The sequence below is a fragment of the Choloepus didactylus genome, chromosome 15 (assembly GCF_015220235.1).
Source record: "Choloepus didactylus isolate mChoDid1 chromosome 15, mChoDid1.pri, whole genome shotgun sequence".
NCBI classification, from domain to species: Eukaryota; Metazoa; Chordata; class Mammalia; order Pilosa; family Megalonychidae; genus Choloepus; species Choloepus didactylus.
In genome coordinates, this window is record NC_051321.1 from 70,954,132 (window position 1) to 70,967,649 (window position 13,518).

General features: G+C 32.9%; 1 protein-coding gene across 4 annotated transcripts in view; it reads left to right on the top strand.

The window, feature by feature from the left end:
* Positions 1 to 13,518, top strand: part of ADK (adenosine kinase) — a 559,277-nt gene that overhangs the window by 377,386 nt on the left and 168,373 nt on the right. For all 4 annotated transcript variants that reach the window (XM_037804922.1, XM_037804925.1, XM_037804923.1 and 1 more), the window contains exon 7: positions 4,446 to 4,616. In XM_037804922.1, the coding sequence (XP_037660850.1) occupies positions 4,446 to 4,616 (171 nt within the window). The remainder of the gene's footprint in view (positions 1 to 4,445; positions 4,617 to 13,518) is intronic.

Genomic DNA, 13,518 nt, shown 5'->3' on the forward strand with positions numbered 1-13,518 from the left:
TAATAAAAAGAGTTTGTGCTCTTAGATAAAGACAAAAAGAACCCAAAGGATCACCGTGAACTAAGGTAAACCCTGGAAAAGAGTAAAAAGCTCAATTTCTTTTCTTAAAAAGTTTAGTTTCTAACATTCCCACGTTTACCCAGAGAAATCCTTTACCCAGAGAAGGGATTTCTTTACCCAGACAAATCCTTAGAGAGAGTGGTTATGTGGCAGACTGGCTCTGCTAAAATGGCTCTTGGCTCTGCCTTAGTCTTTCCCCATCACTCTGACCTCTGCCTTTTTGTTTTGTTTCTGTTTTCCGTTTGTATGTATTAAAATGTCCTGTTTCATTCTCAGTTCTCATTAATATCATCCAGCCTCTAAGTGCTGTAATCTACCTTACTTTAGTTGCTTGTAGGGACAAAGTCTTAACAGGGCTAACTGTTGTGTGGACTAAAATCCCTAATTAGAAAAGAACAAGATCTTCTTGGTTATATAGACTATTTTTCTAAGCTATGGTATGGTAAAGTATTGGCCTGTTTTTATTGCAAATTGACACTTGAAAAAGAAATATTCTCTAATGCCACTGCCTTTTTTTTTTTTTATATACAACTCATGTTCCTTTGACTTTTTTGTGTGTGTGTGTATTTTTTTATCTTCATTTTATTGAGATATACTCACATACCACACAGTCATACAAAACAAATCGTACATTCGATTGTTCACAGTACCATTACATAGTTGTACATTCATCACCTAAATCAATCCCTGACACCTTCATTAGCACACACACAAAAATAACAAGAATAATAATTAAAGTGAAAAAGAGCAATTGAAGTAAAAAAGAACACTGGGTACCTTTGTCTGTTTGTTTCCTTCCCCTATTTTTCTACTCATCCATACATAAACTAGACAAAGTGGAGTGTGGTCCTTATGGCTTTCCCAATCCCATTGTCACCCCTCATAAGCTACATTTTTATACAATTGTCTTCAAGATTCATGGGTTCTGGGTTGTAGTTTGATAGTTTCAGGTATCCACCACCAGCTACCCCAATTCTTTAGAACCTAAAAAGGGTTGTCTAAATGGTGCGTAAGAGTGCCCACCAGAGTGACCTCTCGGCTCCTTTTGGAATCTCTCTGCCACTGAAGCTTATTTCATTTCCTTTCACATCCCCCTTTTGGTCAAGAAGATGTCTTCTGAATCTCTGCTTTTTATTTTTTGAGATTTTATAGTCTGAGACATGTGGCCGAGTAAAGGATGTAAATCAAGGAAGATAAACTATGGTTGGCATCAATTTTGAAAGTCTTTACAATCTAACAGAGCACAAATCCCAAAATGTTTAAATATTAAATATTTATTTAAAGAAAAACAAGAGACCATTCAAAATTGGAATTAATTTAAATTGTGGATTTGACTCATTTAAGAACTAATCTTTTTTGTATATTCTTTATAAAATTAACAAAATGAAAGTTACACTTTCCACATCACAATACTCCTGTGTTGCATTTTAAAATAAACTTCACATACAACATACAAGCATTTGGAATGAGGCCAAATTTTGTCTCCAGAGGCATACTATTCTGCACCTTAAATTGCTATCAGATGGATTTTTAGAACAGATCAGATTTTCAGTCTAAAGTTGGTGAGAAGCTTAATTATTTGACCAGGTTATTATTTATGTAGACCATTCTGTAGATGTCTGTGGTTAATCCACAGCTGGCAAAATGCTAGTTCTGGGATGTTTTTATTTCATCCGGGAACAACAGTTTGGGGAGAAGTTGGAGGGAAAAACTTTAAACTCTTCTCATTAACTGCAAGACTAAAGGCAAGAACGTACATATTACTATGGAGACAAGATGCTATATAAACTCTTCATTTTAATTCTACAAATGACAGAAATAGCAAAGGAAGCAGCTTGGATGCTCATAGTTTGTAAGTGACATGGCATTTAGTTTTTTTAAAAAATCAAGATGAAAACATTTTAAAAATAACGTTTCCTAAGACTAATACTTGTTACCTTTTGGAACAGTTGCATATTGGTAAATAATTAATAGGTTGGAATTTTTACATGGCAAAAAAAATTAATATTATGCAAAAATATTATTTTATTAGAATTTCATTAGCAGTGCTTTAAAATGAAAAAGACACATAGTGTAAAAGTCTCTCTTAATAGCTCAGAATTTGTAGGACAGTAAACCCTTCAAAGATGGACCCCAGTATGCATGAATCCTGCCACAAAATTAATTTTTGTAGTATTCAATTTTGAAATAAGAAAGTAATAAAAAATTGTTTTTATTCTTTTTAAACTTTAAAAATTGACATGGTGGAAGTTGTTAGTCCCTGAGTCATAAGTAGGTATTTCAATAGCGTTTTTTTAATTTTTAAAAGTCTCTTTTTCATTTTCAAGGTTGTTTCCTCTATTTATAAAACTAGCTCTTCTTCCCTCCTGGTTCCCATTGAGCCCACAACTTCTGGTTCTTTGCTCTAATTATCCTCCCTCCTGTGCTTCTTCTTTCTTCTCTTTCTTCATTCTTCCCTTTTCTTTGAAAAGCAAAACTACTTAAACCTTTCCTATTCTTAAAAACAATTGCCTCCCCTGAAGAAACAACCATCACCACCAAAAACAAATAAAAGGAACCTTTCTCCCTTTTCCTTCTGTATTATCTACTCAAAGTAAGGGCCTGGTCAGTGGAGTCATTTGAATCTAAGCTCTATCACAGATAAACTCGATGACTTGGGGGCCTTTCTTAGCTTCTCTATCACGCTTTCTTTATTTATAAAATGGGATTAATAATGGTATCCACCATATAGGCTTGATGTAAGGAAAAAAATGATAATAAATGAGTTAATATACATAAACCTGTTAGAACACGGCCTGGCACAGAAGAAATGCTCAGTAGATATCAGGTGGTTTTATCTTCATTTCAGTAAAGCTCCCCAAATAATTGATAATCCTTACCCTTACTTTCTCATCATAACTTCTTTAACAACTGTCTATTTTTGCCTTCATGCTGAAAATGCTTTCTCCTAGTCATCAAACCCTGTGGCTTTTGCTTAGTCCTTTCTTCTTCTACCTGATATAACTTTGGATACCATAAGCACCTTCTTGGATTTCTCTATAACTTCTGTTTTCTTCATTTCCCTTCCTCTTGTTCTCTCCTTTGACTTTTTTTCCTTTCTTCTGTTGCCTGATATTTGTTCTCTGTTCTGTCCTTCATCCTTTTCTTTTTCAGTGCTCTCTTCCTCAATAATTAAAACCCTTGTTTTACTATCATTTTCTTCCATGGCCTTTCTCTGAATCCACCTTTCTGATAAATATTTGGAGGTCCCTTAGCACCTCAACTTTAGTATGAATACCTGAACAGCCTCCCTTTAACATGTAAGCCAGCTCTTATTCTAGATTTTTTCTTTTTTCTATTAATGGTAGACCAGATTCAAACTCTCTGTCATCCTTTGACTCTTCTCCATTGCTGCCCACATCTTAAAGAATTGCCAAGTCCTGTCTGTAATACTCCTTTTACAGTCAAATGCAGGCTTTTTTTTAACTGTTGATGAATTATTGCTTTCCAGATTAACTTTCCTTTAAATTTTCTTATAAACTCGCTATTCTTTTCCCTCAAAACTTCATTACCCATCACCCATCCCCAACCCACCCCTACATTGCCTACCAAAGGAACTCCTAGCCTGCCTTTCAAGACCCTTTGTATTTTTTCCTCAGCTGCCTTTCCAACTTCATCTTCTACCATTGCCGTCTGTGTGCTCCTTCACACACTTGTGCTCCATCCAAACCAGTTTCCTACGTAGGCATCCATGTTAGCTTTGCTTATACTTTCTTTCACCAAGGAAAGCATAAATATATTTTTAAAGGAGTTTTATTCAGGTTAAAGTTGTACATAAGCAACATTTTAAAATATAGGTTTTCTGACAGGAATTTTAAATTAAAATATTTCTGTTGCATTGCTGAATTATTTTCTCATAATTGGCTAATTCTGATTCAGAATCTTTCTTAAAATTCAGTTTGAATATCACGTAAGTTAACAAACTATAATCTTTGTAGCCATATTATTTTTAAAATAATTTGTTTCTTAATAAATACTGTGTCACTTGTAAGAATCCAAACTATTTATAACAAGGTAGATGGGTCACTAACTTACAAGTAATAACTGGCTTGAATGAGACTTTTCAAATATATATTTTTAAATGTGGAGTCCCAGAATCCTTTTAGTACTAAGTATATAAATCTCATATGGAAATAATATTTTATACTCTGAGGTAGTGGCATATATCAAGCATATAGTATTCATAAAATGAACTTTTCTCCTAGTCATATACTTCTGTTTACTGCCTTGCATTTTATAACTGTGTTTTACCTATGTTTTCATATTTTGTATAGATTTCATGTATTCTTACTATAAGTGACTCTGGAGATGAGATTTCTAATTTTTCCTCCCTTTTCTTTATCCAGGGCTTTTTTCTTACAGTTTCCCCAGAATCAGTATTAAAAGTGGCTCACCATGCTTCTGAAAACAACAAAATTTTCACTTTGAATCTGTCTGCACCATTTATTAGCCAGTTCTACAAGGAACCATTGATGAAGGTTATGCCTTATGTTGACATACTTTTTGGAAATGAGACGGTGAGTTACCTTTTTTAAAAAACTCATCTTTTTTTGGTTCTGTTTAGAAATATATAAATTAAAATTTATATATTGGAGAATACTTGAGAATTGCATAGAAAACCACCTCAATTCAGACTGCTCCAATAAAGTATTTTCATTATTTCCTTCAGTATATACTACCTTCTTATTTAGTAAAAATTTTGTTTTTTAAGAAGTTAGGTTTATTGAGGTATAATTTATATATACTAAAATTGGCCCTTTTTACTGTACATTTCCATAAGTTTTTACCAATGCATACACAACATATAACCACAACCACTATCACGAAAAAGAACATGCTTATCCTAAAACCTTCTCCTCACCCCCAGCTCTCAATATCCACTGATCTGTTTTCTGAGCAGTAAAATAATGTTTTCCACTGAAATTTTCATACATTAAGGTAAGGGACCTCTTAGTCTAAGATAAATATCTTATGAAGTCAATTATCTCTTCAAATTTTCAGTATTTAATTTTATTTCACTAAATTATGAATTAATGTTGGTATATTAAAAATTTGTATTAACTTTCTTTATTACCAGTACCATTTTAATTAATATACATATGTAATATTTGAAGGTGATAAAATGGAATTTCATTTGAACTATTACACTTTTTCTTTTCACAAGAATGTACTTACTTCCAATCTAACTTACAGGAAAATGATATTTTTGTTTTTTATGTCTTATATTTACTCTGTACACTTTAAAAATCCATGGAAAAAAAGAAGCCTTCAGTGTATCTTCATATAACTTTGGCCAAGTTAACTTTCTTTGTCTCAGCTTTTTTATGTATAAAATGAAGTCCATTCTGATTCTGTTTCCAACATAGTTTGATTATTTTTTTTTATTTTATGTCTAAGTAAGATAACTGCTGTCTGCTTAGAATAACATAAACTTCAGACAAAATAATTTATGAGATCACCTGCATGAGAATTGAAAAAACAATTTGTAAAAATATATCATGTGTGAATATCTGCAGAGGCACTAACTCCTTAAAAAAAATTCTTGTCAATTCACAAACCGACATGAAGGCAAAAAATAGTGGTAATGGAAGACTTGAACTGCTAGATATGTCCTGGAAGTATCATTTGACTAAAATCAGAGCATCTGAGGAGTTTTAGATTTACCTTTTTGCCACTTTAATTTTCTGAAGGGTAAAGGAAGTAACTAGGGAAAGTGCTATTTTAGTCCTTTGGATACCATGAAAGAATTGGTTCTCAGTATAACAGTCTCAGAATCCTTGGGAAAAATTGACATTTGATCTCAGAGTTTTTTTTTGGAGGGAAGGATCAGACTGGCAATATTTAAATATTAAACTTTAAGATAAACTCTAGACTTTAAGATAAACTTTCTAGACTTTAAGATAAACTTTCAAACTTTAAAAAATGATAAAGACAGCTTGAGACAATTGAATATCCTCAAAAATGCAATCCTGAATATTTAGTCTCAACCTTAATTAGGAAGAAAATGCAGAAGGACCTTAAAAAAAACATTACAGAACACAGAGAGCTCACATTTGTAAAAGACTTGTAAAAAAGATAGAAAGCATTTATAGAACCAAGGAAGAATGCTAAAAGTTTGGCAAACTTAGGAGAATAGGAAAAAATAGAAGCCCAAAAAGAATTAGGTTCATAGAAATGTGAATGACATAAAAATGGCATTCACTTCAAAACAAAACGAAAGATTGATTCTACAAACCAGTAAACTTAAGCTTTGCTCAGAAATTACTATTGATTATTAAAGGAATTATTTTTGCCCATCTAGACGAGGATGTGATAAAACTACAAGCTACTCCATGACTGTAGATCATGACAAGATAGGTTTTTTTCTTTTTTTGGTGTGATTACTATTCGTTTGAATTCAATTCAACAGATATTTATTCAGTACCTATTATGGCAGACCAATAGACAGTGGATAGATATTATATTTGAGAAGATCTGTCATGATATGGATTATAGAATAATAAATATTGGATTCAGTGCATTTAGATGTATTTGGTAGTTTATTGAGTCAATCTCAAAAGGGGTGCTGATAAGTAGCTTTCTTATGGCATATATCAGGTTTGCTCTTAGCTTTGCTGAAATGACCTAGCAGTGACTTGGTTAAAGCTATATTCACAGATAATGTAAATGCAGAGAATGGAAATAATGCAACATTTTAATAAATACCAAGCAAGTTGAATGTCAAAGTCAGATTTTTAAAAATTTTAACAGTCTAGAAATATTGTGTGTTGAAATTAATAATGGCAAATTTAAAAGGCACCATATTTGATTGCAGAAGGTCATGTCTACAAGCATAAAATTGTAAGCTTTGTCTCTAACCTCATCTCCCATTGTCCTTCTTGAATACTCCAGTAATAATGAACTATCTTCAGTTCTCCAGGAAAAAAAGAAGACATTTCTAAAATGTGATAGTGTGAAATGTTACTTATGGAAGATATATAAGATTGCTTTAACTTTCTCTCTTTTTTGGATATGAGGTCTAAAAAAGAAAATTAAATCCATGTACTTAGTATAAATCATCAAAATGTCTGCACTTGGGTAAAGCCAAACACACTGGACCCTTGTTTTCTACCTGATGCTGCCTTCCCTTTCCCAGAGGGTTGTGTACTAGTAATGAGGCTTTAAAACTTTGCAGATAACCTCTGTATAAAGAATTCCTTGTCCACTAAGACTATCTCTTCATAGGCAATGATGGATGATCATCTTTGTTAAGACAGGAACTAGATGAAGTGAGGCCTATGATTGCCCCAGTTTACTGCCTAGGAAAAATTTCCAGGCTGCAGCGTAAGGTAAACCTAGGTAAATCCTGGCAGTTTCTCTGAATTGAGAAGATTTTGCTAGAAATTCAGGAAGGCCAAGACAACTTGAGTTTGCAAGCCGGAGAGGAAAGAGCTACATGGGGAGAGAACATGAGAAATATCTTAAGCTTAGTACTGATTAGCACATTTGTGAAGACACTAATGAAGGCTGGGAAATAACCACTTGAAAGGATTAGAGGAAACATTCCTCAAAGTGTAGGTAGGGCCTGTAACTATTCGTGTTACCACCAGTCATATTGGAAAACCTCATGAGCCATGGGGCTTCAGAATCATTATGCCTCTGGTGGGGTATAATTAGCTCTGGAGTAGCAGCTGCTCTGTTCCTTCCTAATTAAGCTAAAAAGCAAGACCTGAAAGGATCAAACTATTTTCAGCTAAGTTAACTATGTTGCAGAATAAAATTTAAAAATATAGGAAGAGAAAAATGTCCATCATCCAAGAAAATCAAATTCAAAATGCCTGGCAGCCAATCAAAGATTACCAGGCATGCATAGAAACAGGAAAATATATTCCATAATGAGAAAAATCAGTCAGTTGAAGCCAAACCAGAAATAACACATATTCTAGAATCAGTAGACAACAACATTAAAACAGCTTTATAAATATACTGTATATTTCCAGAAGATAGAGAAAAGTATAAGAATACTAACAAGAGCCATGGAAGCTATAAAGACCGAAATCAAACTTCAAGAAATATGAAATAAAGCATCTTCCATGAAAAATATACAGATGACTATTAACAGATTAGACATTGTAAAAAAAAAAAAAAATTAGTGAATTTGAAGTCATAGCAAAGGAAAGTGTCTATGAGAAAGCACAGAGAGAAAATAGACTAGAAAAAATGAACAGAGTATATGTAAGCTGTTGAAATGGCCTAACATACATGTAATTAAAGTCACTGAAGTGCAGAAGTAAATGAGGAGGGAATAAAAAAAAAAAAAAAAGAAGTAAATGAGGAGGGAATGGAAAAATGTATTTGAAGAAAGAATGGCTGAAAATTTTTTCAAATTTGATGAAAAAATATAAGCCCTCAGTTCCAAGAAATTAACAAACCCTAAGCTCAAGAAATAAATAGTATACTACACCAAGGCACATAGTAATCAAATTACTTAGAAACAGTAACGATGAGAAAAAAAAGCAGCCAGAGAAAACAGAAGCATTACTTACACAGAAACCATGATAAGGATGACAGCGGGTTTCTGTTTAAAGACATTGCAACCTGCAACATCATTAGTTATTAGGGGACTGCAAATCAAAACCTCAAGATACCACTTCACACATAGTAGAATTGTTATTAATCAAAAACAAAAAATAGCGTGTTGGCGAGGATGTAGAGAAATTGGAAACCTCATTGCTGCTGGGAATGTAAAATGGTGCGGTCCTTTCAGAAAACAGTTCGGCAGTTCCTCAAAAAGTGAATTTCTATTTATCCAGCAGTTCCACCCAGTGAATTCCAATACCCAAAGAATTGAAAACAGGAACTCAGATACTTGTGCACCAATGTTCATAGCAGCATTATTCACAATAACCCAAAGGCAGAAACAATCCAAGTGTCCATCAACAGATGAATGGATTAAAAAAACTTGCTGTGTACGTACAATGGAATCTTATTCATCCATAAAATGGAATGAAGTTCTGGTACGTGCTACAATATGGTTGAACCTTGAAAACATTATGCTAAGTGAAATAAGCCAACACAAAAAGGTCACATGTTATGTGATTCCACTTTAGGTATTTAGAATAGACAAATAGAGTCAGAAAGTACAATAGAGGTTATTAGAGGCTGGGGGAGAGGAGAAATTGGAAGCAATTGTTTAATAGGTACAGAGTTTCCATTTATGGTGATGAAAAAGTTTTGGACATAGGTAATGGTGAAGGTTGCACAACATTGCCAATGAAATTAAAGCCACCGAATTGTTCCTTTAAAAATGACTAAAATGGCAAATTTTATATTCTGTATACATTTAATCGCAATAAAATTTTAAAATGAAACAAACCTATGCAACCCAGAAGACCTTGGAGCAACATCTTTAAAGTACTGAAGGAAAAATCCTGTCAATACACCTATACCTAATTGGTATAAAAATTCCATACCTAATGAAAATATCTTTCAAAAAAACGAAAGTGGAATAAAGACTTTTTTTAGCTGTATAAAAGCTGAATGCTGTTAAACTTACAAAAACCATCTTTTCGTCATACAACAATTCTGAAGAAAGTATGCTTGTTTTCCTAATGCATGTAAAGTTTCCACACAGTACTTGGCACACAGAAAGTGCTTAGTGTTTGTTAGGTGTTGGTGGTAATGTTTTAGGAATGTTGATCTTATTACTCTCTTAACTAAGCTTTCTTGATTAAGTTTCACTTAACCACCTTGCTTGGCTTGGATAACTTGCACTCTCCAGTCTCGGTAAAACATGATCAGTGGTAAAGTGAATAAGGAAAAACTTGTGGCTGTTGGGCTACTCTCTGGTATAGTACCTTACTTCTGTTTTCACAAAATTATTTGCTTACCAAGACTCAATTTTGTTTGTTCCTAAACCTTTTAATGCAGTTTGTATTCATATAATTATTCAAATAAATATTATATAAACTGATGAAATGTGAGTGTTTAATGAGTTACATTTGGATACAAGACTCAATAAGGACAAACTGCTTTAAAAAGTCGTTATCAAATTAATTGTGGGAATGAAAAGTGTAAAAGGTTGAAAGAAAACAACTAAAAATTTAGAAGGAATATGCACTCAGAGAACTTCATTAAGTATCTTTCAGTTTTCATTTGGCTTTAAAGAAACTGAAACTGAAATTCTATGAATTATGGATCTGGTCCTATAAAAAACCTCTAGAATATCAATGAGCAGATCCATGCTCAAAAGTCTTGACCCTACTTTACATATTAGCAAATGAATGTATCTTTATATATTAAATTAAATTAAAATGTTTGTGTTAATGTTACTGAATTAATTTTTGATTTCTTAATTAACTTGGTGATTTATTGATCAACTACCCTGCCTTCAATTTCCTCATCTGTAAAGTGAGAGAATTTGCATGAAAATATTAGGTGATCTTTTACAACTTCTGTTATAGCTTAAGAATTTTATAAAGCTAAGTATTCATATATTCCCACATTCTAATATTCAGTAACTGGCCAAAATCTGTTATAAATTGGCAGATAAAGTCCTTATTCTGAAACCTAAAAATATTATAATGCCTAACATATTAATTTTAGGGAGTTCTTTTTTCTTAGTTTACAGGCTTCACTGTTACACCTGTTCCTCAGTTCAAAATTCCTGGTAACCTGCTACATTGCATTTTGTACTTTTAAACTATGCATCCAAATTGTGATTGGTTAATCTTCAGGTAGTTTTGAAACTACTCTAGTATATACACTCTTTAAATGTAACATTTTTAATTTGTTTCTGACATCTTCAAAGTTTACAACTGAAACATTTTCCTTCAGCAACAACCATGTGAACTAGACTCATATGTAATAATCTTAATAAAGTATATTCTACATGCAGGTAATTGTATCCCTTGATGCCTGCTATCACAAACTGCTTTTTAGTCATTATCTAGCAATACATGACTAAAGAACTTGATTATTCTTGGTTTTCATTTTTATTAAATTAAGGAGTTTTTTAATAGTATCGTTTTACAAATAGTTCTTAAGAGTAATGCTGTTCAAGGCTCCATAATTACTAGATAATTAACCGCCAGGATTAAGTACACTCAACTTTGCCTCAGGATGCTTAACTCTCAAATAAGGTCAATTATCTGTGATAATAACTGCTTTGTCAAGAGTTACTACTTTATTCCACAGTGAAACATCATGTCACCCATTCAGTACTCTTTAAGATAGTTTAGATAATAAAATACAGCTGGAAATTGGGCAGAAGAATTCAGTTTAATTATTTCATGTGGATCAAGAATGATACATTTTAAACCAGTCTTCCCATCATAAAACCAGTATTTTGAATCTCATAGATGATTTCAGCTTATAAAGATAATATGTAATTTTGTCTCTTCAATCTTTTTGCTGGCAGTATTCCCACACTGGACATTGTCTTGTAGGAAAATCCATTTTAAACCTATTGTAAGATGAGGAAAATTCAAATTATTCTTTCTTTCCTAAGTGGGAACTTAACTTCAAATATATAGAGATATATGGTTTATCAACAAATGAATTACAACCCAGTGGACAAAACTAGGGAGTTTGATGTTGTGGCTGTTTTTGTTGTTAAGTAGCTGTTCAGTCACATTAAGAGAGTGATTTGGAGGTTACAGCCAAAGTGGGGTACCACTTGACAGACAGATCAGGACATTTTGAAAGAAATGTAAAATTGGTTTAGGTCTCTGAAACCATGTTTTCTAAACCTGAATGATGGCTATATCTTACTCTGAGTACCAAACCAAGTGGAGTAGATTGGCTTTTCTTTTTTCTTTTATATATTTTTTGTTGGGGGTGAGGGAGACTTTACTGACATATGTTTATACTGTTAATTCTCTTTTAATTTTTCTAATAGTCATGGGATTCTTTTTTAAATGGTAGTATAAAGATTACTAATTTGAAAGCCACAATAATACTTATAGTTGTAAATTTTTGATAAGCTATATCTTATCAGAAGTACTTTGTGAGTTTTTATACATCTATAAAAAATAGAAGTTTTTTTGCTATTTGGTTATAAAGAGCTGTGTAAATCTATAAATTATGTGTGCCAAATATGATAAGTGCCATATAGGCATGCATCATCATTCAGATACTCTCTTAGATTCAGAATCTTGGAATTCTTTGTAAAGATATTATTTTTAGAAACTCTTTCTTTCCCTCTCAAGTCCATGCCCATTTTATCCTCAGAGATTTCCTTTTTTAATTTTTATATCTTTTCATCAAGTGTAATTCTTTAAGATATATGATTTCCAAGCATTTTCAGGGACACCAGACCGTCACCTATATCCATATTCTGACAGTATAGGAGATGGTCTTTCTATTCCTCACATCAGGGTGTTCCCAACCTAATGCTGGGAATGGGAACTACATTTAAAATGGTAGTTCTACCTTTAAAGTATACAAAAATGTCTTGTTTCTTCTTAGGAAAAGTGAAAATCACCTTCCTGAGACTTCACAGATCTTTCACTTCCTTTTTTTCTCCTGAAACAGTGAGAGGAGCCTGTGACTAAAGACAAAATCTGAGGTTGTTATAAGATCAATTAAAGGAGGTGGGAAGAGATGTTTTCGAGTAAAATAAATAACTCTCTAAAAAAAAAAGTAAAACATACAGTGTTCTTATAAAATCCTAATATATTTATGTTCTCTGGTGAAAGTAATGAGATTTCAATTAAGGCAGCTCTATGGCATCATAAGATTGTTGCTAAGCTCCTATATTTAACTTTCTCTTTAGGGTCTGTCTGATATATTTTACTCATCTTGTTTTTAAAAGAGAGGGAGAAAGGAGGAGAGAGAGAGGGAGAGCAAGAGAGAGAGAAAGAGCAAGAGAGAGAGAGAGAGAGATACAGAGATACACTGTAGCATGCAAGGAAGGCCTCTTACATCAGTGACATGTAAAGATATGCTGCGGGAAGGACTCAGAAAGAGCAGAAGGCTATTTAATTGTATACTGTGTCTCCCTTCCTTTCTGCTTCTCTCTCTGCTTCCCTCTTTTCTCTCTCCACCCTCACCAACATATCCTTCCTTTCTTACTCCCCTCATCTCCCTCTTCCTCCAAGGACATTGCTCTCTGAAGATGAAATGCTTTTTTTTTTTTTTTTTAATCATCATTTTATTGAGATATATTCACATACCACGCAGTCATACAAAACAAATTGTACTTTCGATTGTTTACAGTACCATTACATAGTTGTACATTCATCACCTAAATCAATCCCTGACACCTTCATTAGCACACACACAAAAATAACAAGAATAATAATTAGAGTGAAAAAGGGCAATTGAAGTAAAAAAGAACACTGGGTACCTTTGTCTGTTTGTTTCCTTCCCCTACTTTTCTACACATCCATCCATAAACTAGACAAAGTGGAGTGTGGTCCTTATGGCTTTCCCAATCCC